The sequence below is a fragment of the Ranitomeya variabilis genome, chromosome 5 (genome assembly GCF_051348905.1).
Source record: "Ranitomeya variabilis isolate aRanVar5 chromosome 5, aRanVar5.hap1, whole genome shotgun sequence".
Taxonomy (NCBI): domain Eukaryota; kingdom Metazoa; phylum Chordata; class Amphibia; order Anura; family Dendrobatidae; genus Ranitomeya; species Ranitomeya variabilis.
The window spans coordinates 600,059,198-600,086,682 of NC_135236.1; the positions used below are offsets into that span (position 1 = coordinate 600,059,198).

Below are 27,485 nucleotides of genomic sequence, written 5' to 3' on the forward strand. Positions count from 1 at the left end.
TCACAAAACCGCAAGTTGTGATTTGCTTACGTGTGATCACGTGCTGACTAGACGTGTGTCTCCTTACTCAATGAAGATGAATTGATCGAAGCTGGACACGTCTAATCAAAAGAACCCTTGTGCTAATGCATTGTAATCGGGCCTTGCGTACTGAGATTTGAGCAGTATATGAACTGTTTTTAGTGGGTTTAAATGGGAAGATGGTCCAAGTTGCAGTTCATTTTCCATTTACTGGCCTCTTTTTTTAGGTCTATAACAACGCTTTTCAAGTTAAGTTATTACGTATTGACAGCTATTCCTCTGTGCACATCTATGCTGAAACATGAATACTTTAACTTATCAGCCAGAATTTTAATCTGCTGATTTAAATCAATAAAGTCCTTAGGACTACACTGCCTGACAAAAATGAGAACAGGAAATATCATTAGGACAAAGCAGTTTTGCAACATATTTTCACTAAATGAGGATCTAAAGGAGTTGTCTAGGACTTAGGCTACTTTCACACTAGCGTTTTTTTCAATACGTCGCAATGCGTCGTTTTGGCAAAAAAAAGCATCCTGCAAAAGTGCTTGCAGGATGCGTTTTTTTTCCCATTGATTAGCATTAGCGACGCATTTGCGACGCATTGACACACGTCGCAACCGTCGTGCGACGGTTGCACCGTGTTGTGGCGGACCGTCGGCTGCAAAAAACGCTACATGTAACGTTTTTTGCTGCTGACGGTCTGCTTTTTCCGACCGCGCATGCGCGGCCGGAACTCCGCCCCCACCTCCCCACACCTCACAATGGGGCAGCGGATGCGCTGGAAAAATGCATCCGCTGCCCCCGTTGTGCGGCGCAGAGAACCCTAGCGTCGGTAACCTCGGCCCGACGCACTGCGACGGGCCGGGCCCGACGCTAGTGTGAAAGTAGCCTTAGTGATTATCCTTTAGGACAGGCCAACAATATAAATCAGACAGGGTGAAAACACAATCACACTAATTTTTATCTGCACCATCGACTGCTAGATATAAACAGTGTACAGCAGCAGTCCCATACATTGCTTAGTAGCCGTTGTTAAGTACGGGCCATTTCTCGAATTCACTAGAATAAGAGCTGAACTGCAGTACCAGGCAAGGGTTATCAATGTGCATGTCCTTTAAATGTGTATTGGGCCACTCCTCAATAAATCCAGAGTTGATAATAAAGCAGATGCCAATATAAAGCATCTGGTAGAACTGGAACATAACTTATGTTTGTAAGAAAAATAGAAAGATCGATGAGCCAAACTCATTCATTGGTTGAAATGATGTTTTATGCAGTACAGAAGAGAATTATCCCCAGCCATGCATCACCCTGTGTAAGGACTCGCGGTGCCGAGAACAATGGCAGCCAATGTGTACTGAGCGATCTATTCCAGAGCACATTGTTTAATTCGGTCAGCTTGTGTTAAACAACCAATCAGTTGTCATGTAGGGCTGGTGGTTGGTCGTGTAAACGGACCGTGATTCTTTTTCAGACAAGATTTTCTTTTCCATGTGCAAGAAAAACTTTCAGTGTTTTGGACAAGATCTTTAGGGTGTCAGTTTTTGGAACCAGTTTTTCTTTTTCTATTTTGCATACTAGAAGCTCTCAAGCTTTTATCACAGAAACATGAAAATTGGCAATAGAGGAGGATTGGCGCGAGCGCACAGTGGTAGAGGCGAGGTGAAGGATGGAGGTAGTGAGCCCCTGGGACATCTAGTGAGGTTAATTCATCCACCGCACACTATTGGGTCGAATGCAATTCCATTTTATTTCAAAATTCAAGTGCAGGTAGACATAGGCTCAGATTAATCATAAGCAGCAAATTATGAATGCGGCTAAAGATTTCGACCCGATCCCGGGTCTTGTTCAAAGATGCCATTAGTCCCTGGAAGGGTAAAGTAGAGGTTTCTCCTTGTTACGGAGTCCTGGTGTGCGCACCTGCACCTCATGGCTCGCACACCAGAACACCATACCCAAGGAGAAACCTCTACTTTACCCCTCCAGGGACTGACAGCACCTTTGGATACACTCACACCAAGAGCAACATTGTAAACTAGACCAGGTCGAAGTATTTGCATTTATAATTTGCTTTTTATGCTTCAAGGGGTTGTCCGCTACTAGGACAACCCCTTCTTTAACTAAATGTTTGGCCCTGATAAAATAAAAAAGTCTATACTCACCTCCGATGCCAACACCGCTCCCGCGGTGTCAGTACTCAGTCTCCCTGGGGCTGTGATGAGGCGTTGTGACACCGGCGCGCAATCAGCGCTGGCATCACTGTCTCTGCCTTTGGACAAGCTGAACATCAAGAGGAAGTCTGGGATGAGCTGCATCCACAGGGAGAGCGAGTGCTGTCACAGCGAGAAAGGCACCAGCACGGGAGGTGAGTAGCCTTTATTATTTTATCCTAGTAGAGGACAATCTCTTTAATCTGAGCACATGCCTACCTGCACTTGTGTTTTGAAATAAAAAAGAATTGCATTCATCACAAGAATATGCAGTGACTTCACCTCACTAAACATGAAAATTGGACAGAACGCATATCATCTGCATGCCATCTGATTATTTCCACAGGCCCATAGACTTGCATTGAAGAATTTGATCCGTGACTTATCAAAATCAGACATGTCCCCGGGTTCTTCTGCAGATATACAGAGCTCATACATGAAAAGTCAACGTCTGAATGAGCTCTTAGTTTCATGGTGCGTGATTTTGTGCATCATCAGGCTACTGCTCCAAGAAGGGTAGCTGACATTGCACACCTTTCAACTGCTCTAATTAAAGGCCCAATGCGGTTTATCTCACGGGAAAAAAAAAAAATAGGCCAGTTTCAAACATCTATAATTCATGGTCCAAGTACAGATCGCAATGTCTAGAACGACAGTTGGTTTCCTCACCCAAATTCAACAGTCTCATGTATGGCTATGATACTGTCGTGCTGTCAGACCAGCAGTCAGTCTGGACATTGCAGGTCTATACTTGGACCATGGATATCTGAGTTTTGAAAACGGTCTAGACTACATTACTCATACCATTCTTTTTGTCTGTGAATTGCATGTTTAAAGGGAACCTGTCACCCCCAAAATGAAAGGCGAGCTAAGGCCACCAGCATCAGGGGCTTATCCACAGCATTCTGTAATGCTGTAGATAAGCCCCCAATGTATCCTGAAAGATGAGAAAAAGAGGTTAGATTATACTCACCCAGGGGCGGTCCAGGGCCTCCCATCTTCATAAGATGACGTCCTCTTCTTGTCTTCACACTGCAGCTCCGGTGCGGGCGTACTTTGCCCTGATGAGGGCAGGGCAAAGTACTGCAGTGCGCAGGCCTCTCTGACCTTTTCCTCAACAGGGAAGACAAAGTACGCCGGAGCTGCGGCGTGAAGACAAGAAGAGGACGACATCCTACGAAGATAAAAGGCGACGCCCATCGGATCGGACCGCCCCTGGGTGAGTATAACATAACCTCCTTTTCTTATCTTTCAGGATACATCGGGGGCTTATCTACAGCATAAGGGTACCGTCTCACAGTGGCACTTTGATCGCTACGACGGTACAATCCGTGACGTTCCAGCGATATCCATACGATATCGCTGTGTGTGACACGCAGCAGTGATCAGGGACCCCGCTGAGAATCGTACGTCGTAGCAGATCGTTTGGAACTTTATTTCGTCGCTGGATTTCCCGCTGTCATCGCTGGATCGGTGTGTGTGACACCGATCCAGCGATGCGTTCGCTTGTAACCAGGGTAAACATCGGGTTACTAAGCGCAGGGCCGCGCTTAGTAACCCGATGTTTACCCTGGTTACCATTGTAAATGTAAAAAAAACAAACAGTACATACTTACATTCTGGTGTCCGTCAGGTCCCTCGCCGTCTGCTTCCCGCACTGAATGAGTGCCGGCCGTAAAGTAAAAGCACAGCACAGCGGTGACGTCACCGCTGCGCTCTGCTTTTACTTTACGGCCGGCACTCACAGTCAGTGCAGGAAGCAGACGGCGAGGGACCTGACGGACACCGGAATGTGAGTATGTACTGTTTTTTTTTTTTTACATTTACGATGGTAACCAGGGTAAACATCGGGTTACTAAGCGCGGCCCTGCGCTTAGTGACCCGATGTTTACCCTGGTTACCCGGGGACTTCGGCATCGTTGGTCGCTGGAGAGCTGTCTGTGTGACAGCTCCCCAGCGACCACACAACGACTTACCAACGATCACGGCCAGGTCGTATCGCTGGTCGTGATCGTTGGTAAATCGTTTAGTGTAACGGTACCCTAACAGAATGCTGTAGATAAGCCCCTGATGCCGGTGGGCTAAAGGTACCTTCACACTGAACAACTTAACAACGATATCGCTAGCGATCCGTGACGTTGCAGCGTCCTGGATAGCGATATCGTTGTGTCTGACACGCAGCAGCGATCAGGATCCTGCTGTGACATCGTTGGTTGGAGCTAGAAGGCCAGCACTATTTCGTCGCTGGATCTCCCGTAGACATCGCTGGATCGGTGTGTGTGACACCGATCCAGCGATGTCTTCACTGGTAACCAGGGTAAACATCGGGTTACTAAGCGCAGGGCCGCGCTTAGTAACCCGATATTTACCCTGGTTACCAGTGTAAATGTAAAAAAAAAAACACACTACATACTTACATTCCGATGTCTGTCGCGTCCCCCGGCGTTCTGCTTCCCTGCACTGTGTCAGCGCCGGCTGGCCGTAAAGCAGGGCACAGCGGTGACGTCACCGCTCTGCTTTACGGCCGGCGCTTAACAGTGCAGGGAAGCAGAACGCCGGGGGACGCGACAGACATCGGAATGTAAGTATGTAGTGTTTTTTTTTTTTTACATTTACACTGGTAACCAGGGTAAATATCGGGTTACTAAGCGCAGCCCTGCGCTTAGTAACCCGATGTTCACCCTGGTTACCCGGGGACTTCGGCATCGTTGGTCGCTGGAGAGTTGTCTGTGTGACAGCTCTCCAGCGACGCTGCAGCGATCGGCATCGTTGTCTAGATCGCTGCAGCGTCGCTAAATGTGACGGTACCTTAAGGCTATGTGCACACGTTCAGGATTTATTGCAGAAAATTCCTGAGAAAATCCTGAGATTTTCTGCAAGAAATCCGCAAGAAATCTGCATGCGATTTTTGCACGTTTTTAGTACGTTTTTTCACGGATTATTCCGGACATTTCCCAATGCATTATATAGTGGGAAATCCGCAAAATTAATGAACATGCTGCGTTTTTTACCACGATGCGTTTTTTTCGCAGAAAAATCGCATCATGTGTACAAAAATTGCGGAATTCATTAAAAATGATGGGATGCACAATGTATGCAGATTTTTTACGGTTTTATAGCGTTTTTATCGGGAAAAAACATGAAAAATCTGCAACTTGTGCACACAGCCTAATTGGTCGGCCCATAGTCCATATTTGAAGAGCATGTTTACATAGTATGGAAAATTTACTCTGCGGGTGGTTTTTCCCAATAAAAATGCTATAAAACCGCAAAAAAACAGCATACAATATGCATCCCATCATTTAGAATGAATTCCGCAATTTTTGTGCACATGATGCGTTTTTTTCTGCGCAAAAAAACGCATCGAAGTAAAAAACGCAGCATGTTCATTAATTTTGCAGGTTTTTTTGCGGATTTCCCACTATAAAATGCATTGGGAAATCCAGGAAAAAAAAACGCACCAAAAACACGGCAAAAAACGCGGCAAAAACGCATGCAGATTTCTTGCAGAAAATTTCAGGTTTTTCTCAGGAATTTTCTGCAAGAAATCCTGACGTGTGCACATAGCCTTAGGTGCAGATTCCCCCCACTGAATAGGCCAAAAGTCGCACAAGGAGCACACTGCTTATTTTAAAATCCACAGCATCCTCTCACTTTTGCATGGATTTTTTCCAGGGCATGTGAATGGGTTTGTAAACAGCAGAGGAACAAACCTGTAGTCTGCAACATGTCCATTTTTCTACGGGTTTCACACACACAAAAAAATTTAAAAAATAGAGGTTTCCAAGGCTGTATATTCTCGTCCATATTAAGAGTAGAATCCTGAGCCCGACTCTGATCTTGTCACCTAAACAATATCATAGCAGACATGAAGCTGTTAGATTGGATCCTACGACCTATATTAGCCTAGGGGTTGTACCCATAAAGATTTACACCGTCTTCGTCTCTTTTCGTGACTCTGCTGGGATTCTTCCTTATAAATTCTATTTTTCAGGCATTCAGATGGAAGCTGCCAACAGATCCACAGACTTCATTGAGGCAGAGTCTGAAAAGTGAAACTTTGAACACCATTTTACCCCCCCCCCCCCCCCCTCCAGTGGTGTCTCTTTTTACCCATGCTGTATTTACTAGTGCCCAAAAGAACCACCAGCTTCCTTCTACAATAAAAATTACCTTTACTGAATAAGCAAAACAGGGCAATGAGTGGTGCGCCATTTTTTCCCCGATGAAGCTGCTGAGTCAGTGAAACATGTAGGGAGAGAATTTTTACTTTGAGGGAGCAGCCTAGGAAACTATAGTGAAGGTGCTGGATACTGCAAATCACCGGCGCAACATCTGCTTTATGCTATATTGAAAGACAATGTAGGAAGCTCTACCTGTTATTTCAACCAGCACTTTAGAGATTTCTTATTTAATGACAATCATTTTTAGCATAGGTGGAAGTTTTTAGGTAATTTTTGCCCTCATGGGCATGAGTAACTACAATATTGTCATACCATACCACCTACTGGGATCCTATTCTTTATATATTAATTCATGACACAACTGTGCCAAAAAAACAAAGCCCCAATTCCCTTAGTTGATGTTGTAAAAATACATGACTATTTGGGATAGGTATTCACACCTCCCTGGCCAACTAATAAGGGGTTTCCCAGGAGTGGACTCACCCAAAGCTGCCCGAGCGCAGAGTGACATCACAATTACAGCATAAGTGACTGATTGCGGCTGCAAACCATCCAGCGACATGGTCATACCGATACTGACAGCACGAGATCGCTGGTGAGGCTGCCTGCAGCATGTCAACAAGCGCTAAGCAGGAAGTGGAGTGTGACTGAAGAACCCCCATAACATTAAAGTAAATCACCCTTACTTATATTGGCGGGATTAGCACAGTCTTAAAGGGAACCGGTCACGTAAAAGAACACTATTAGGCTGCCGTCACACTAGCAGTATTTGGTCAGTATTTTATATCAGTATTTGTAAGCCAAAACCAGGAGTGGGTGATAAATGCAGCAGTGGAGCATATGTTTCTATTATACTTTTCCTCCAATTGTTCCACTCCTGGTTTTTGCTTACAAATACTCATGTAAAATACTGACCAAATACTGCTAGTGTGACGGCAGCCTTAATCTGTAGATATGGAAATTTTCTGCAGGTTAATAGCGTTCTGACACCGTGATGTGCCCACACTGAGAGCCCCGCTGCGGGGAGGAAATTAACTTTATTCCCCACGGCAGCATTCGACTTCCAGTCATAGGGCTGGCGACAGCATAGTTTCAGTCATCGCTGTGTTTTTGGAGCGCGGAGGCTGTAACTGCGCCTGCTGTCAGTCAGTGCCAGGGGTGGGATTACAGTCACAGCTTTCTGTACACCGAGTGTTGACTGAAAGCATGCCGATGCCACATTTGTGACTGAAAGACTAATGCTGCCATGGGAAATAGTTTGTTTCCTCCCAGCAGAGGTGCTGTCAGTTCGGGCACTGCACCGTGTCAGTGATATAAACCTCCAGATTAAACTCATACTTGCATGTTTTTAGCGTTATTTTACATGACAGGTTCACTTTACGTGTAAGGCTGCCATCACACTAGCTGTATTTGGTCAGTATTTTACATCAGTATTTGTAAGCCAAAACCAGGAGTGGGTGATAGAAACATATGCACCACTTCTGCATTTATTATACTTTTCCTCTATTTGTTCCACTCCTGGTTTTGGCTTACAAATACTGATCAAATACTGCTAGTGTGACGGCAGCCTCATTCATATGTCTGTGTATCATGGTCAGAGACCTGTACTCAGCAGCCTCACAGATATACATGAAAATGTCAAGTTTGGGTCAGGAGACGAGTGCCAGTCTGTGCATCGCTTTCTGTACTCTGACATCTGAATGAGGCTTAAATGGCAACTGCCTGTGGGGTCTACCCCAGTAAGCTGTCTGAAAGGACACCTTGGTCATAGAAAGATTAAAATATATCTCCTCTCAGATATCTTATTGCAGAGAAATACACAATTTTCTTAATATGTAAATTAGCTATTAAGATCAATGGTGATGGACACAGATCTCCCTAAGAATTTCCCTCTAGAACTAAAGGTACCGTTACACTAAACGACTTACCAACGATCACAACCAGCGATACGACCTGGCCGTGATCGTTAGTAAGTCGTTGTGTGGTCGCTGGGGAGCTGTCACACAGACAGCTCTCTCCAGCGACCAACGATCAGGGGAACGACTTCGGCATCGTTGAAACTGTCTTCAACGATGCCGAAGTCCCCCTGCAGCACCCGGGTAACCAGGGTAAACATCGGGTTACTAAGTGCAGGGCCACGCTTAGTAACCCGATATTTACCCTGGTTACCATTGTAAAAGTAAAAAAAACACTACATACTCACATTCTGATGTCTGTCACATCCCCTGGTGTCCACAGGGTTAAAACTGCTTTCGGCAAGAGCCCTGCTGTGCACGCGCTGCTGCCGAGAGCTTCCATGCACTGAATGTGTCAGCGCCGGCCGTAAAGCAGAGCACAGCGGTGACGTTCTGCTTTACGGCCGGCGCTGACACAGTCAGGGCAGCTCTCGGCAGCAGCGCATGCATATTAGCAGCGCTCCTGCCGAAAGCAGTTTTAACCCTGTGGACGCCGGGGGGACAAGACAGACATTAGAATGTGAGTATGTACTGTTTTTTTTTTTTACTTTTACAATGGTAACCAGGGTAAATATCGGGTTACTAAGAGGGGCCCTGCGCTTAGTAACCAGATATTTACCCTGGTTACAAGTGAACACATCGCTGGATCGGTGTCAAACACGCCGATCCAGCGATGACAGCGGGTGATCAGCGACCCAAAAAAGGTCCTGATCATTCCCATCGACCAATGATCTCCCAGCAGGGGCCTGATCGTTGGTCGCTGTCACACAACGAGATCGTTAGCGGGATCGTTGCTACGTCACCAAAAGCGTGACGTTGCAACGATATCGTTAACGATATCGTTATGTGTAACTCAGCCTTTACTTTAAATGACAGGGGGCATTACCAGCGTGAGACATATAAAGACTGACAGTCTGCTCGAGTGATCTTCATGTCTCACTCCGATATTGCACTGTCATGTAAAACAAGCTCTGGAGGCAGATTCCCCGGGAGGTCAGTGTCTGGCCAATAGATCTTAACAGATCATTTACATGTAAGAAAACATGGATTTCTCTAAAAGTAAGACATCAGATTGCAGAAAGCATCTTATTCAACATTCTACAACCCATGTGTCCACACAGATGGCAGACAGCTTCCCTATAAAGGGATTGCCGGCCTTAAGGCTGAGTCACACATAACGATATAATTAACGATATCGTTGCAACGTCACGCTTTTGGTGACGTAGCAAAGATCCCGCTAACGATCTCGTTATGTGTGACAGCGACCAACGATCAGGCCCCTGCTGGGAGATCGTTGGTCGTTGGGGAATGATCAGGACCATTATTTGGTCGCTGATCACCCGCTGTCATCGCTAGATCGGCGTGTGTGACGCCGATCCAGCGATGTGTTCACTTGTAACCAGGGTAAATGTCGGGTTACTAAGTGCAGGGCCGCGCTTAGTAACCCGATATTTACCCCTGGTTACCATTGTAAAAGTTAAAAAAAAAAACAAACAGTACATACTCACATTCTGATGTCTGTCACGTCCCCCGGCGTCCACAGGGTTAAAACTGCTTTCGGCAGGTGCACTGCTAATTCACGCACTCCGGCCGAGAGCTTCCCTTCACTGACTGTGTCAGCGCCGGCCGTAAAACAGAGCACAGCGGTGACGTCACCGCTGTTACTGCCGGCGCTGACACATTCAGTGCAGGAAGCTCTCGGCAGCAGCGCGTGCATTAGCAGCACTCTTGCCGAAAGCAGTTTTAACCCTGTGGACGCCGGCGGGGGACGTGACAGACATCAGAATGTGAGTATGTAGTGTTTTTTTTTTTACTTTCACAATGGTAACCAGGGTAAATATCGGGTTACTAAGCGCGGCCCTGCACTTAGTAACCCGATGTTTACCCTGGTTACCCGGGTGCTGCAGGGGGACTTCGGCATCGTTGAAAACAGTTTCAACTATGCCGAAGTCGTTCCCCTGATCGTTGGTCGCTGGAGAGCTGTCTGTGTGACAGCTCCCCAGCGACCACACAACGACTTACCAACGATCACGGCCAGGTCGTATCGCTGGTTGTGATCGTTGGTAAGTCGTTTAGTGTGACTCCAGCTTTAGTCTTGTGAATTCTCACATTGCAAGCACTGCATGCTGTGAGGATTCTCCGATGCCGGGAGTGGATAGTCCTGTGACCACAAGTGTGGGATTGAATACTTCTGGCCACATTCCGTCTAGCCTGTATCCGACCTCGCACAAAACACTTACATTGAGCAAGGTCGCGCACATCTAGTCAGCACGTGACCACGGCCACGCACTCAACCACGACAGCAGATTATTCTCACAGTGCGCATGATGTGAGGATTCACAAGTCTGCAGTCAGATCGTCACTCCAGACTTGTGGCCTAAAGACGAACAAACCCTTTAATGCGTAAAGGAGGGTCTCCTGGTATTTTCCCAACAAATCAAGGAGAGGAAAGAGGGATCCACATTAGCTTTTAAAAGGCCAATCCTTCTGTTTTCCAAGAGAAAGGCCAACACGGGTAGTCTGGGGAGGGGGGGCAAGGACAGGGGAGCCGGGGGGGGGGTTCGAGGATAAGGGAGCTGGCGAGGAGGCTCGAGGATAGGGGAGCTGGCGGGGAGGATCGAGGACAGGGGAGCTGGGGGGCGAGACCGAGGACAGGAGTGTCTGGCAGCAGCCCTGATTGATGTGTATGTGGGAGGCCAAAGAGATGGTTGTCGACACAAGGACAATCTGTCACCGGGTCAAAGGTGGTCAATTTTTGTTTATGCCCACTACTCCCCTTTGCAGAGATCTCCTGGAATTTTCCCAACAAATCAAGGAGAGGAAAGAGGGATCCACATTAGCTTTTAAAACACCAATCCTTCTGTTTTCCAAGAGAAAGGCCAACACGGGTAGTCGGGGAGGGGGCAAGGACAGGGGAGCCTGGGGGGGTTTCGAGGACAAGGGAGCCAGGTGGGGCGAGGACAGGGGAGCCTGGGGAGGGTTCGAGGACTGGGGAAGACCGAGGACAGGGGAGTCTGGCAGCAGCCCTGATTGATGTGTTTGTGGGAGGCCAAAGAGATGGTTGTCGACACAAGGACAATCTGTCACCGGGTCAAAGGTGCTCAGTTTTTGTTTATACCCACTACTCCCCTTTGCAGAGATGGGACCTTCTTATTTGGCGCTCAGGCCAAGTTCACATTAGCGTTTGGGGGCTTTGAGGAGGGCTGCGTACGTCCACCGCTAAACCTCACCTACTTCTGCATGCATCCTGCGTACCTATCTTTAACACTGGGTACGCAGGACATGCGGGTGTATGCGGATGCGTTGTTTTGACGCACCCGTCCACACAAAATGCAATTTGTTGCCGTAAGGTCGGCGGGTGCGTCAAAACAATGCATCCGCATGAACGAAGGATGCATGCAGAAGTATTCGGAAATAGGCGGAGCTTAGTGGAGGACATACGCAGCCCTCCGCAAAGCCCCCGAACGCTAATGTGAACCCGGCCTCATTTGGGTGTCTTTAGGATGCTCTCATTATTACCGTGTGCCACGCCCCTTTGGATAAAAACAATTAGCGCTAAATAAAAATCTCTATATGGCGGATTATAACAAGAAGAAACGCAATGAAATCGGAGAGCAGCAGGAATAAAACGAGAGCAAAACCGGAGCCTTCACGTGGCGACAGCTCTGTAATGTGTACGGGGCCAGAGGCGGACTATTCTCACCCTTCACCGGACAGGACCTACTGATGGGAGAGGCCTCATGCTACATCCCCACACTCCACCACAGGGTCAGTGACACACTGCACACACGGCCATACACACGCTGCGGTTACAGGCAGCCTCCCCTCGGCCATCACAATGGCGGACTGTAGCGAGCAGACAAGCCCAGAGCAATGCAGCGGCCGAGCAGCCCCGCTCGTGTCGTCACCAGCCGCCATCCATTGTGGACGCTATGCGGCAGTCTGGGCAGGAGAGGCCGCCCCTTCTGTGGGAGGATGGCTGCTCAGCCCGGGCCTGGAGGATGGAGACGGCGTCCCCTCAGTCTACAACTCCGCTGCTACAGGCAGTCACACACTCGGCAGACATGACGGCTGCTTGGAGATGGAGGAAGGCGGAAACTGTCTGCTTCCTCAGAGAAGAGGCTGGGCACCAGCCGGCGCCGCACAGCACAGCGGCCCGGGACAGGACGCGGCGTCCGGTACTTACCATCAGCTCAAGGGTTTTATCTTCTATAACCGAGTCAGGCTCCATGGTCTCCAACACCGAAGCTGAGAGTCTCCCCTTCCCCCCACCCCGAGAAACGCAGCAAAAGCAGGCGGAAGCTCGACGCACGGGCGTAATGACGTAGGCGTCACGTGACTGTAACTAGCACGGTGGATGGTGTGAAGCTCGTTGCTAAGGCTTTGTGATAGAATGGAACTGCCATAGGTCGCTTCATTGTGTGACTGAGCGCGTAGAATGGCCGTGAATGGTGCAGGGGGACAGTGGGGCTGCTGTGAATGGTGCAGGGGGACAGTGGGGCTGCTGTGAATGGTGCAGGGGGACAGTGGGGCTGCTGTGAATGGTGCAGGGGGACAGTGGGGCTGCTGTGCAGGGGGACAGTGGGGCTGCTGTGAATGGTGCTGTGGAGGACAGTGGGGCTGCTGTGAATGGTGCAGGGGGACAGTGGGGCTGCTGTGAATGGCGCTGTGGAGGACAGTGGGGCTGCTGTGAATGACGCTGTGGAGGACAGTGAGGTTGCTGTGAATGGGGCTGTGGAGGACAGTGGGGCTGCTGCCAATGGCGCTGTGGAGGACAGAGGGGCTGCTGTGAATGGGGCTGTGGAGGACAGTGGGGCTGCTGTCAATGGGGCTGTGGAGGACAGTTTGGCCGCTGTGACTGGCGCTGTGGAGGACAGTGGGGCTGCTGTGAATGGTGCAGGGGGACAGTGGGGCTGCTGTGAATGGCACAGTGGAGGACAGTGGGGCTGCTGTGAATGACGCTGTGGAGGACAGTGAGGTTGCTGTGAATGGCGCTGTGGAGGACAGTGGGGCTGCTGTGAATGGCGCTGTGGAGGACAGTGGGGCTGCTGTGAATGGCGCTGTGGAGGACAGTGGGGCTGCTGTCAATGGCGCTGTGGAGGACAGTGGGGCTGCTGTCAATGGCGCTGTGGAGGACATTGGGGCTGCTGTCAATGGCGCTGTGGAGGACATTGGGGCTGCTGTCAATGGCGCTGTGGAGGACAGTGAGGTTGCTGTGAATGGGGCTGTGCAGGAGAATGGGGCTCCTGTGAATGGCGCTGTGGAGGACAGTGGGGCTGCTCTGAATGGTTCTGTGGAGGACAGTGGGGCTGCTGTGAATGGTGCTGTGGAGGACAGTGGGGCTGCTGTGAATGGCGCTGTGGAGGACAGTGGGGCTGCTGTGAATGGCGCTGTGGAGGACAGTGGCACTGCTGTGAATGGTGCAGGGGGGACAGTGGGTTGATGTGAATGGCGCTGTGGAGGAAAGTGGGGCTGCTGTGAATGGCGCTGTTGAGGACAGTGGCACTGCTGTGAATGGTGCAGGGGGGACAGTGGAGTTGCTGTGAATGGCGCTGTGGAGGACAGTGAGACTGCTGTGAATAGCGCTATGGAGGACAGTGGCACTGCTGTGAATGGTGCAGGGGGGGCAGTGGGGTTGCTGTGAATGGCGCTGTGGAGGACAGTGGGGCTGCTGTGAATGGCTCTGTGGAGGACAGTGGGGCTGCTGTGAATGGTGCAGGGGGGACAGTGGGGCTGCCGTGAATGGTGCATTGGAGGACAGTGGGGCTGCTGTGAATGGCGCTGTGGAGGACAGTGGGGCTGATGTGAATGACGCAGGGGAAGACAGTGGGGTTGCTGTCAATGATGCAGGGGAGGACAGCGGGGCTACTTTGGAGGACAGTGGGGCTGCTGTGAATGGCGCTGTGGAGGACAGTGGGGCTGCTGTGAATGATGCTGTGGAGGACAGTGGGCTGCTGTCAATGGCGCAGGGGAGGACAGTGGGGCTGCTGTGAATGGCGCTGTGGAGGACAGTGGGGCTGCTGTGAATGGCGCTGTGGAGGACAGTGGGGCTGCTGTGAATAGCGCTGTGGAGGACAGTGGGGCTGCTGTGAATGGCGCTGTAGAGGACAGTGAGGCTGCTGTGAATGGCGCTGTGGAGGACAGTGGGGCTGCTGTGAATGGCGCTGTGGAGGACAGTGGGGCTGCTGTGAATGGTGCATTGGAGGACAGTGGGGCTGCTGTGAATGGCGCTGTGGAGGACAGTGGGGCTGATGTGAATGGCGCAGGGGAAGACAGTGGGGTTGCTGTCAATGGTGCAGGGGAGGACAGTGGGGCTACTTTGGAGGACAGTGGGGCTGCTGTGAATGGCGCTGTGGAGGACAGTGGGGCTGCTGTGAATGGCGCTGTGGAGGACAGTGGGGCTGCTGTCAATGGCGCAGGGGAGGACAGTGGGGTTACTGTGGAGGACAGGGGCTGCTGTGAATGGCGCTGTGGAGGACAGTGGGGCTGCTGTGAATGGCGCTGTGGAGGACAGTGGGGCTGCTGTGAATGGCGCTGTGGAGGACAGTGGGGCTGCTGTGAATAGCGCTGTGGAGGACAGTGGGGCTGCTGTGAATGGCGCTGTGGAGGACAGCGAGGCTGCTGTGAATGGCGCTGTGGAGGACAGTGGGGCTACTGTGGAGGACAGTGGGGCTGCTGTGAATGGCGCTGTGGAGGACAGTGGGGCTGCTGTGAATGACGCTGTGGAGGACAGGGGCTGCTGTGAATGGCGCTGTGGAGGACAGTGGGGCTGCTGTGAATGGCGCTGTGGAGGACAGTGAGGCTGCTGTGAATGGCGCTGTGGAGGACAGTGGGGCTGCTGTGAATGGCGCTGTGGAGGACAGTGGGGCTGCTGTGAATGGTGCAGGGGGACAGTGGGGCTGTTGTGAATGGTGCATTGGAGGACAGTGGGGCTGCTGTGAATGGCGCTGTGGAGGACAGTGGGGCTGCTGTGAATGGCGCAGGGGAGGACAGTGGGGCTGATGTGAATGGGGCTGTGGAGGACAGTTTGGCTGCTGTGACTGGCGCTGTGGAGGACAGTCGGGCTCCTGTGAATGGCGCAGGGGAGGACAGTGGGGCTGATGTGAATGGCGCAGTGGAGGACAGTGGGGCTGTTGTGAATGGCGCTGTGGAGGACAGTGGGGCTGCTGTGTATGGCGCTGTGGAGGACAGTGGGGCTGCTGTGAATGGCGCTGTGGAGGACAGTGGGGCTGCTGTGAATGGTGCAGGGGGGACAGTGGGGCTGCTGTGAATGGTGCTTTGGAGGACAGTGGGGCTGCTGTGAATGGCGCTGTGGAGGACAGTGGGGCTGATGTGAATGGCGCAGGGGAGGACAGTGGGGCTGCTGTCAATGGCACGGGAGGACAGTGGGGCTGCTGTGGAGGACAGTTTGGCTGTTGTGAATAGTGCTGTGGAGGACAGTGAGGCTGCTGTGAATGGCACTGTGGAGGACAGTGGGGCTGCTGTGAATGGCGCTGTGGAGGACTGGGGCTGCTGTGAATGGCGCTGTGGAGGACAGTGGGGCTGCTGTCAATGGCGCAGGGGAGGACAGTGGGGCTGATGTAAATGGCGCAGGGGAGGACAGTGGGGCTGCTGTCAATGGCGCAGGGGAGGACAGTGGGGCTGCTGTCAATGGCGCTGTGGAGGACAGTGAGGCTGCTGTGAATGGCGCAGGGGAGGACAGTGGGGCTGCTGTGAATGGCGCTGTGGAGGACAGTGGGGCTGCTGTGAATGGCGCTGTGGAGGACTGGCTGCTGTGAATGGCGCTGTGAAGGACAGTGGGGCTGCTGTGAATGGCGCTGTGGAGGACAGTGGGGCTGCTGTGAATGGCGCAGGGGAGGACAGTGGGGCTGCTGTGAATGGCGCAGGGGAGGACAGTGTGGCTGCTGTGAATGGCACAGGGGAGGACAGTGAGTCTGATGTGAATGGCGCAGGGGAGGACAGTGGGGCTGCTGTGAATGGCGCTGTGGAGGACAGTGGGGCTGCTGTGAATGGCGCTGTAGAGGACAGTGGGGCTGATGTGAATGGTGCAGGGGAGGACAGTGTGGCTGCTGTGAATGGCCCAGGGGAGGACAGTGGGGCTGATGTGAATGGCGCTGTGGAGGACAGTGGGGCTGCTGTGAATGGCGCAAGGGAGGACAGTGGGGCTACTGTGGAGGACAGTGGGGCTGCTGCGAATGGCGCAGGGGAAGACTACATGACTATGACTAGTACTGCTCCTGTCTCTTCATGTGCACACAGACCTGTCATGTGCAGTGTGCCAAGAATATGGCACCCTCACGTGTTAAAAGAACACATTTCATCTTCCGGATGATGACCCCAGAACCGTCCGCAGAATTGTTACCTCGTAATGTCCGATGACCCCAGAACTGTCCGCACTCACAGTGACCGCAACTTCCCCACACCAAACTTCTCTCAACTCTTCACCCCCAAAGCCTGTTTTCTGTTTCATGACAGAGCCACAGTTAACCCTTCTGACCACTGTCGCCTTGTAATAGCTCTGGAACACTTTATCCAATCCCGGTGATTCTGAGATTGTTTTCTCGTGACATAGTGTACTTTATGATAGTGGTAAAATGTGTTCGATGTGACTTGTGTTTATTCATGAAAAAATCAGAAATTTTCAAACTTTATCTTTATAAGTCAAGACAGTTATGTCACACAAAATACACTAGTTAATGATTAACATTTCCCACATGTCTACATTAGGCTACGTTCACATTTGCGTTGTGCGCCGCAGCGTCGGCGACACAACGCAAACAAAAACGCAGCAAAACACACGCTAAAACGCTGCGTTTTGCGACGCATGCGTCCTTTTTGGCCGAAATTGGACGCAAAAAAAAATGCAACTTGCTGCGTCCTGTGCGCCCTGACGCGTGCGCCGCAAAAAACGCATGTGTCAAAAAACGCATCACAACGCATGTCCATGCGCCCCCATGTTAAATATAGGGGCGCATGACGCATGCGGCGACGCAGCGGCGCCCGACGCTGCGTCGCACAACGCTAATGTGAACGTAGCCTTACATAATCACAATTTTGGAAACATAGGTTTTTTTTGTTTGGATGTTATAAAGGTTAAAAGATGACCATCGATTTCTCATTTTTACAACAAAATTTACAAAACCATTTTTTTAGGGACCACATCACATTTGAAGTGACTTTGAGGTGTCAATATGACAGAAAGTACCCAAAAATGCCACCATCCTAAAAACTGCACCCCTCAAGGCGCTCAAAAGAACATTCAAGAAGTTTATTAACCCTTCAGGTTCTTCACATGTACTAATGCAATGTGGAAGGAAAAAATGAATAACTTTATTTCACAAAAAAAATATTTTAGACCCATTTTTTTTAATTTTCACAAGGGTATCAGGAAAAAATGAACCCCAAAATTTGTTGTGCAATTTCTCATGACTACGCCAATATCCAATATGTGGGGGAAATCTCCTGTTTGGGTGCATGGCAGGGCTCAGAAGGGAAGCAGCACCGTTTGACTTTTTGAGCGCAAAATTGGCTGGAATCGAGAGCATACGTCAACTCACATTTAGAGAGCCCATGATGTGCCTAAACCATGAAAATCCGCCTCAAGTGTCACCAGACAGCTCAATGAATGTATCTACAGGTGCTTCTCATAAAAATAGAATATCGCCAAAAAGTTAAGTTATTTCAGTTCTTCTATACAAAAAGTGAAACTCCGTTATTCAAACGTTATTTCTATGACGATGACTTACATAAATTGTTCCCTACAGAAGCTGAACAGTCAGCACTGAGAATTCTTGAGGAACTGTCTAGCGAACATCTGACTACTGAAGGAGGTAGGATACCTCAATCAGTTCGTGTGCACTCCAAAACGTTCCCCCCTTTGTCCAACTGTAGTAACATAGTTATTAAGGTTGAAGGTGCATGACCTTACATTTATCCCCATTAAAGCTCATTTGCCATTTATCAGCCCAAGCTTCTAGTTTACATAAATCATCCTGTAATATAAAATTGTCCTCCTCTGTATTGATTACCCTGCAAAGTTTAGTGTCATCTGCAAATATTGAAATTCTGCTCTGAATGCCCCCTACAAGGTCATTAATAAATATGTTAAAAAGAAGAGGGCCCAATACTGACCCCTGTGGTACCCCACTGCTAACCGCGACCCAGTCCGAGTGTGCTCCATTAATAACCACCCTTTGTTTCCTATCCCTGAGCCAGCTCTTACACATATTTTCCCCTATCCCCATTATTCTCATTTTATGTATCAACCTTTTGTGTGGCACCGTATCAAAAGCTTTTGAAAAGTCCATATACACTACGTCCACTGGGTTCCCTTGGTCCAGTCTGGAACTTACCTCTTCATAGAAGCTGATCAAATTAGTCTGACATGAACGGTCCCTAATAAACCCTTGCTGATACTGGGTCATGAGGTTATTCCTCTTCAGATACTGCAGTATAGCATCCCTTAAAGGGAACCTGTCACCTGAATTTGGCAGGACAGGTTTGTGGTCATATGGGCGGGGTTTTCGGGTGTTTGATTCACCCTTTCCTTACCTGCTGGGCGCAATATTTGATTGAAGTTCATGCTCTGTCCTCCGTAGTACACGCCTGCGCAAGGCAATCTTGCCTTGCGCACGTGCAGTATGCTTTGCCCAACTGCGGGCAAAGCCGAAAAGCATTAGTGCGCATGCACCGGCGCACTATGTCCCGGAACACAGCGAGATACTTGTACGGGACATAGTGCGCCGGCGTAATGCTTTTCGGCTTTGTCCGCAGATGGGCAAAGCATACTGCACGTGCGCAAGGCAAGATTGCCTTGCACAGGCGTGTTCTACAGAGGACAGAGCATGAACTTCAATCAAATATTGCGGCCAGCATGCAGCCAGCGGGTAAGGAAAGGGTGAATCAAACACCCGAAAACCCCGCCCATATGACCGCAAACCTGTCCCGCCAAATTCAGGTGACAGGTTCCCTTTAAAATGCCCTCCAGGATTTTACCCACAGTAGAGGTTAAGCTTACTGGCCTATAATTACCGAGTTCATTTTTTTACCCTTTTTGAATATTGGCACCACATTTGCTATACGCCAGTCCTGTGGTACAGACCCTGTTATTATGGAGTCTTTAAAGATTAAAAATAATGGTCTATCAATGACTGTACTTAGTTCCTGCAGTACTCGGGGGTGTATCCCATCCGGGCCCGGAGATTTGCCAATTTTAGTGAATTTTAGACGCCGCCGTACTTCCTGCTGGGTTAAGCAGGTGACATTTAATGGGGAATTTTTATCACTAGTCATATTGGCTGCCATGGGATTTTCTTTTGTAAATACTGATGAAAAAAAGTCATTTAGCATTTTGGCTTTTTCCTCATCCTCATCCACCATTTCACCCAGACTATTTTTTAGGGGGCCAACACTATCATTTTTTACTTTCTTGCTATTTACATAAAGAATATTTTGGGATTATTTTTACTCTCTCTGGCAATGAGTGTCTCTGTCTCAATCTTTGCTGCCTTGATTTGCTTTTTCCAGAATTTATTTAATTTTCTGTATTTCTTTAATGCCTCCTCACTACCTACTTCCTTTATTTCTCTAAATGCTTTCTTTTTGTCAGTTCTTGCACCCCTTACAGCTCTATTTAGCCATATTGGTTTCCTCCTATTTCTAGTATGTTTATTCCCATACGGTATATACTGTGCACAGGTCCTATCCAGGATGCTAATAAACATCTCCCATTTTCTTTGTGTATTTTTATGTCTCAGGATATCGTCCCAGTTAATTGCACCAAAATCCTCTCTCATCCGTTGTAGCACCATTGATTTGTTTGTAAAAGTCGTAAGCAATGAACTTGCTCAAATTCCTCAATTTATACAATCTGACAACTTAACTAGGGAGGAGAGGGTGCTGCTCGGTTTATCTACGAAGTCTCCCTGATGTTGTGATCAAGCCGGCGGACAAGGGATGCAATATTGTAATATGGCCTAAAAAAATGTATGAAAAAGAAGCTATGCGCCAGCTGTCGAATGCAATTTGCTATAAAAAACTAACATACAATCCCTTGTCCGCCTTCTGCTCACAACTCAGGGAGATACTTATTAGAGCCACAGATAACTGTTGTGAATTCCGTTCTTGGGCTCCATCCTGTGGTTGTGAATGGTATTTTTGGGAGTTCTGCTCTTGGGCTCCCTCTGGTGGTTTCAAGTGGAACTTAGCAGCTGCTTTCACTAATCGGTTCCCTGGCCTTGTTATTTAACTGGGCTTTTGGCTGTAGTGGATGCCAGCTGTCAATGTTCCTTTCTGTGGATTCTGTCCTTTCCTGGAAGTTCTCTGTTGGCCAGTCCATTTCAGCTTAAGATAAGTTCTGCTAGTTTTTGGGTGTTTCCCTGCTTATGACCTTTTGTTTAGTTTAAGTTATGTCTCTTTTGTCCAGCTTGTCAATATGAAATATTCCGGCTAGTTGGAAGCTCTGGGGTTGCAGATTTGCCCTGTTATGACCCCAATGGCAGAGGGTCTCAGAAGTAATTACCAAGTCTGCAAACACAAAAAACCAGCTCATATGACAGTGGTAACTGGGCTGACCGTATAACTAATCCTAGCAACACAAATAGCAGCAGCTGGGGAACGTGCCTACGTTGGTTCTAGACGTCTCGCGCCAGCCGGAGAACTAACTAACCCTAGAAGGGAAAAGATAGACCTTTCTTGCCTCCAGAGAAAAGACCCCAAAAGTTGGATACAAGCCCCCAACAAATAATAACGGTGAGGTAAGAAGAAAAGACAAACGTAAGAATGAACTAGATATTTAGCAAAGAGAGGCCCACTGACTAATAGCAGAATATAGTAAGATGACTTATACGGTCAGCAAAAACCCTATCAAAATTTCCACGCTGGATATACAAGAACCCCCGAACCGTCTAACGGCCCGGGGGGAGGATACCAGCCCCCTAGAGCTTCATGCAAAATCAGGAATCACATTTAGTACAAGCTGGACAAATAAATAAGAGCAATGCAAATAACCAAAAAACAAGGAAGCAGGACTTAGCTTAATTTTGCAAGAACCACGACCAGCAGACAGGAGCAAACAGAAAGGAACTGATTACAACGATGCCAGGCACCAGACTGAGAATTCAGGAAGTTTATATAGCAACACCCCTGGACTAACGACCCAGGTGGGTAGGGAAAGACAATCCCAGAGTCAAATCACTAGTGACCACAAGAGGGAGCCAAAAAAGTCTAATTCACAACAGTACCCCCCCTTTAAGGAGGGGTCACTGAACCCTCACCAAGACCACCAGGGCGATCAGGATGAGCAGCGTGAAAGTCACGAACTAAATCGGCCGCATGCACATCAGAGGCAACCACCCAGGAATTATCCTCCTGACCATAGCCCTTCCACTTGACCAGATACTGAAGCCTCCGCCTGGAGAGACGAGAATCCAAGATCTTCTCCACCACGTACTCCAACTCGCCCTCAACCAACACCGGAGCAGGAGGCTCAACAGAAGGAACCACAGGTACAACGTACCGCCGCAACAAAGACCTATGGAACACGTTGTGAATGGCAAACGACACAGGAAGATCCAAGCGAAAGGACACGGGATTAAGGATTTCCAATATCTTGTAAGGACCGATGAAGCGAGGCTTAAATTTAGGAGAGGAGACCTTCATAGGAACAAATCGAGAAGACAGCCATACCAAATCCCCAACACGAAGTCGGGGACCCACACCGCGGCGGCGGTTGGCAAAACGCTGAGCCTTCTCCTGTGACAACTTTAAGTTGTTCACCACATGATTCCAAATCTGCTGCAACCTATCCACCACAGAATCTACCCCAGGACAGTCAGAAGGCTCCACATGTCCCGAGGAAAAACGAGGATGGAAACCAGAGTTGCAGAAAAATGGCGAAACCAAAGTAGCGGAACTAGCCCGATTATTAAGGGCAAACTCAGCCAACGGCAAGAAGGTCACCCAATCATCCTGATCTGCAGAAACAAAACACCTCAAATAAGCCTCCAGAGTCTGATTAGTTCGCTCCGTTTGTCCATTAGTCTGAGGATGAAAGGCAGACGAAAACGACAAATCAATGCCCATCTTAACACAGAAGGATCGCCAGAACCTGGAAACAAACTGGGATCCTCTGTCAGACACGATATTCTCAGGAATGCCGTGTAAACGAACCACATTCTGAAAGAACAAAGGAACCAGATCAGAAGAGGAAGGCAGCTTGGGCAAAGATACCAAATGGACCATCTTGGAAAAGCGATCACATACCACCCAGATGACAGACATGCCCTGAGACACCGGAAGATCTGAAATGAAATCCATGGAAATGTGTGTCCAAGGCCTCTTCGGGACAGGCAAGGGCAAGAGCAACCCGCTGGCACGAGAACAGCAAGGCTTAGCTCGAGCACAAGTCCCACAGGACTGCACAAATGACCGCACATCCCGTGACAAAGAAGGCCACCAAAAGGACCTAGCCACCAAATCTCTGGTGCCAAAAATTCCCGGATGCCCTGCCAACACCGAGGAATGAACCTCGGAAATGACTCTGCTGGTCCACTTATCAGGAACAAACAGTCTGTCAGGTGGACAAGAGTCAGGTCTACCAGCCTGAAATCTCTGCAACACACGTCGCAAATCCGGAGAAATGGCTGACAAGATTACTCCCTCTTTAAGAATACCAACAGGTTCTGCGACTCCAGGAGAGTCAGGCACAAAGCTCCTTGAAAGAGCATCAGCCTTCACATTCTTTGAACCTGGTAAATACGAGACCACAAAGTCAAAACGGGAGAAAAACAATGACCAACGGGCCTGTCTAGGATTCAGGCGTTTAGCAGACTCGAGATACATCAGATTTTTGTGATCAGTCAAGACCACCACACGATGCTTAGCACCCTCGAGCCAATGACGCCACTCCTCAAATGCCCACTTCATGGCCAACAACTCCCGATTGCCAACATCATAATTCCGCTCAGCGGGCGAAAACTTCCTAGAGAAAAAAGCACATGGTCTCATTACAGAGCAACCAGGGCCTCTCTGCGACAAAACGGCCCCTGCCCCAATCTCAGAAGCATCCACTTCAACCTGAAAGGGAAGTGAGACATCAGGCTGGCACAAAACAGGCGCCGAAGTAAACCGGCGCTTCAACTCTTGGAAAGCTTCCACGGCTGCAGGAGCCCAGTTAGCAACATCAGAACCTTTCTTGGTCATATCCATCAAAGGTTTAACAACGCTAGAAAAATTAGCGATAAAACGACGGTAGAAGTTAGCAAAACCCAAGAACTTCTGAAGACTCTTAACTGACGTGGGTTGAGTCCAATCATGAATAGCTCGGACCTTGACTGGGTCCATCTCCACCGCAGAAGGGGAAAAAATAAAACCCAAAAAGGGAACCTTCTGTACTCCAAAGAGACACTTTGAGCCCTTAACAAACAAAGCATTCTCACGCAAAACCTGAAACACCATCCTGACCTGCTCTACATGCGAGTCCCAATCATCAGAAAAAAACAGAATATCATCCAGATAAACAATCATAAATTTATCCAGATACTTCCGGAAAATATCATGCATAAAGGACTGAAACACTGAAGGAGCATTAGAGAGCCCAAAAGGCATCACCAAGTACTCAAAATGACCTTCGGGCGTATTAAATGCAGTTTTCCATTCATCTCCTTGCTTAATGCGCACAAGGTTGTACGCACCACGAAGATCTATCTTGGTGAACCACTTGGCACCTTTAATCCGGGCAAACAAGTCCGACAACAGAGGCAAAGGATACTGAAATTTAACAGTGATTTTATTCAGAAGCCGATAGTCAATACAAGGTCTCAAAGATCCGTCCTTCTTGGCCACAAAAAAGAATCCCGCACCAAGAGGGGAAGAGGATGGACGGATATGCCCCTTCTCCAGAGATTCCTTGATATACGAATGCATTGCGGTATGCTCAGGTACAGACAGATTAAATAATCTTCCCTTAGGAAATTTACTACCTGGAATCAAATCTATAGCGCAGTCACAGTCCCTATGAGGAGGGAGAGCACTGGACCTGGACTCGCTGAATACATCCTGATAATCAGACAAATACTCAGGAACTTCCGAAGGAGTAGAGGAAGCAATAGACACCGGGGGGGAATCACCATGAATTCCCTGACAGCCCCAACTTGACACAGACATTGCCTTCCAATCCAAGACTGGATTATGGGTCTGTAACCATGGCAGACCCAAAACGACCAAATCATGCATTTTATGCAGAACAAGAAAACGAATCACCTCCCGATGTTCAGGAGTCATGCACATGGTTACCTATGTCCAAAACTGCGGTTTATTTTCCACCAATGGCGTAGCATCAATACCTCTAAGAGGGATAGGATTTACCAACGGCTCAAGAACAAAACCACAGCGCTTGGCAAATGACAGATCCATAAGACTCAGGGCAGCACCTGAATCCACAAACGCCATAACAGGGTAGGAGGACAATGAGCAAATTAAAGTCACAGACAAAATAAATTTAGGTTGCAAATTACCAATGGCGACAGGACTAACAACCCTTGTTAGGCGTTTAGAGCATGCTGATATAACATGTGTAGAATCACCACAGTAAAAACACAACCCATTCTGACGTCTATGATTTTTCCGTTCATTTCTAGTCTGAATTCTACCACATTGCATTAAATCAGGTGTTTGTTCAGACAACACCACCAGAGGATAAGCGGGTTTGCCCTCCCGCAAACGCCGGTCAATTTGAATAGCCAGCGCCATGGAATCATTCAGACTTGTAGGAATGGAGAAACCCACCATCACATTCTTAATGGCTTCTGAAAGGCCATTTCTGAAATTAGCGGCCAGAGCACACTCATTCCACTGAGTAAGCACGGACCATTTCCGAAATTTTTGGCAATACACTTCAGCTTCATCCTGGCCCTGAGAAATAGCCAGCAAGGCTTTTTCTGCCTGAATTTCAAGATTGGGTTCCTCGTAAAGCAATCCGAGCGCCAGAAAAAACGCATCAATATTTGCCAATGCCGGATCTCCTGGCGCTAGCGAGAAAGCCCAATCCTGAGGGTCGCCCCGCAAAAAAGAGATAACAATTTTAACTTGCTGAGCTGAGTCTCCAGATGAACGGGGTCTCAGAGACAGAAACAATTTACAATTATTCCTGAAATTCCTAAACTTAAATCGGTCTCCAGAGAACAGTTCAGGAATAGGTATTTTAGGTTCAGACATGGGACTACTAGTAACAAAATCTTGTATGCCCTGCACACGAGCAGCAAGCTGATCTACACTTGTAATCAAGGTCTGGACATTCATGTCTGCAGCAAGCACAAGCCACTCAGAGGTAAAGGGGAGGAAGAAAGAAAAAAAAAAAAAAACTCAGAATTTCCTTTCTTATTATCCCACTTCTGCAATGCATTAAACATTCAATTTTGGCCTGGCATACTGTTATGACCCCAATGGCAGAGGGTCTCAGAAGTAATTACCAAGTCTGCAAACACAAAAAAACAGCTCATAGGACAGTGGTAACTGGGCTGACCGTATAACTAATCCTAGCACCACAAATAGCAGCAGCCGGGGAACGTGCCTACGTTGGTTCTAGACGTCTCGCGCCAGCCGGAGAACTAACTAACCCTAGAAGGGAAAAGATAGACCTTTCTTGCCTCCAGAGAAAAGACCCCAAAAGTTGGATACAAGCCCCCAACAAATAATAACGGTGAGGTAAGAAGAAAAGACAAACGTAAGAATGAACTAGATATTTAGCAAAGAGAGGCCCACTGACTAATAGCAGAATATAGTAAGATGACTTATACGGTCAGCAAAAACCCTATCAAAATTTCCACGCTGGATATACAAGAACCCCCGAACCGTCTTAACGGCCCGGGGGGAGGATACCAGCCCCCTAGAGCTTCATGCAAAATCAGGAATCACATTTAGTACAAGCTGGACAAATAAATAAGAGCAATGCAAATAACCAAAAAACAAGGAACAGGACTTAGCTTAATTTTGCAAGAACCGCGACCAGCAGACAGGAGCAAACAGAAAGGAACTGATTACAACGATGCCAGGCACCAGACTGAGAATTCAGGAAGTTTATATAGCAACACCCCTGGATTAACGACCCAGGTGGGTGCCAAACTAGGGAAAGACAATCCCAGAGTCAAATCACTAGTGACCACAAGAGGGAGCCAAAAAAGTCTAATTCACAACATTGTCCCTCCACACCGTGAGTCGGTGTGGAGGTTATTTTTGTAAACTCTGCGTGGACATTGAGTTTTTATACTGACCGCACAGTAGCCTTTTCTATCTCTGTCTATTTAGATAGTAGTGGCCTCCTTTGCTAAAATCTAGTTTCATTTCTGAGTTTGTCATTTCCCTCTTCACTCACCGTCAATATTTGTGGGGGGCTATCCTTCCTTTGGGGGTTTCTCTGAGGCGATATAGTTTTCCGTTTCCATCTTCAGGGGTAGCTAGTTCTTAGGCTGTGAAGAGGTGTCTAGGCAGAGATAGGAACGCTCCACGGCTATTTCTAGTGTTGGTGTTAGGAGTAGGGATTGCGGTCACTAAAGCTACCACCTCCTCAGAGCTAGTACTTTATTTGTTTTACCCACTAGGTCATTTCAGTGCTGCTCCGTAATCACTAGGTCAGATAGGTGATTACTGTCTGTGGAGCTGCCACCTCCTCTGAGCTTGTCCATGATTGGTTTTACCCACCAGGTCATCTCAGTACCACTCCGTAACCACCAGGTCATAACAGATAACTGCACCATCACTAAAGATCTCTTTACATCACTTACTATTACTGAACCAACCGTACCCACCTTCTATCTTCTTCCCAAAACACACAAAAACCTGCAGACTCCACCGGGGCGCCCAATTATCTCAGGGAGGGGGAACTATTTGGAATGCATAAACAAATGGATTGATTCAATATTACAACCATTCGTTGATGAATTACCATCATTCCTCAAAGATACCAATCAACTCCTTCGCGAGACAGATAACCTCATACTGGATGATGATACTTTCATGGGAACCCTAGATGTTGAGTCCTTATACACTAGTATAAGACAGTGATGGGTTGCGAGCTACAGAATTTTTTCTTTCTATGTCAAATTGTTCCCCTGACC

The 27,485-nt window shown here is 48.6% G+C and overlaps 1 protein-coding gene across 2 annotated transcripts in view; it reads right to left on the reverse strand.

The window, feature by feature from the left end:
• Window positions 1-12,760, reverse strand: part of FBXW11 (F-box and WD repeat domain containing 11) — a 156,762-nt gene extending 144,002 nt beyond the window's left edge. Inside the window, exon 1 of one of the 2 annotated variants that reach the window (XM_077266030.1) lies at window positions 12,560-12,760. In XM_077266030.1, coding sequence (XP_077122145.1) covers window positions 12,560-12,604 — 45 coding nt within the window. In that variant the 5' untranslated portion in view covers window positions 12,605-12,760. The remainder of the gene's footprint in view (window positions 1-12,559) is intronic. The other variant, XM_077266029.1, reaches the window with a different exon arrangement.
• Window positions 12,761-27,485: the final 14,725 nt, after the last annotated feature.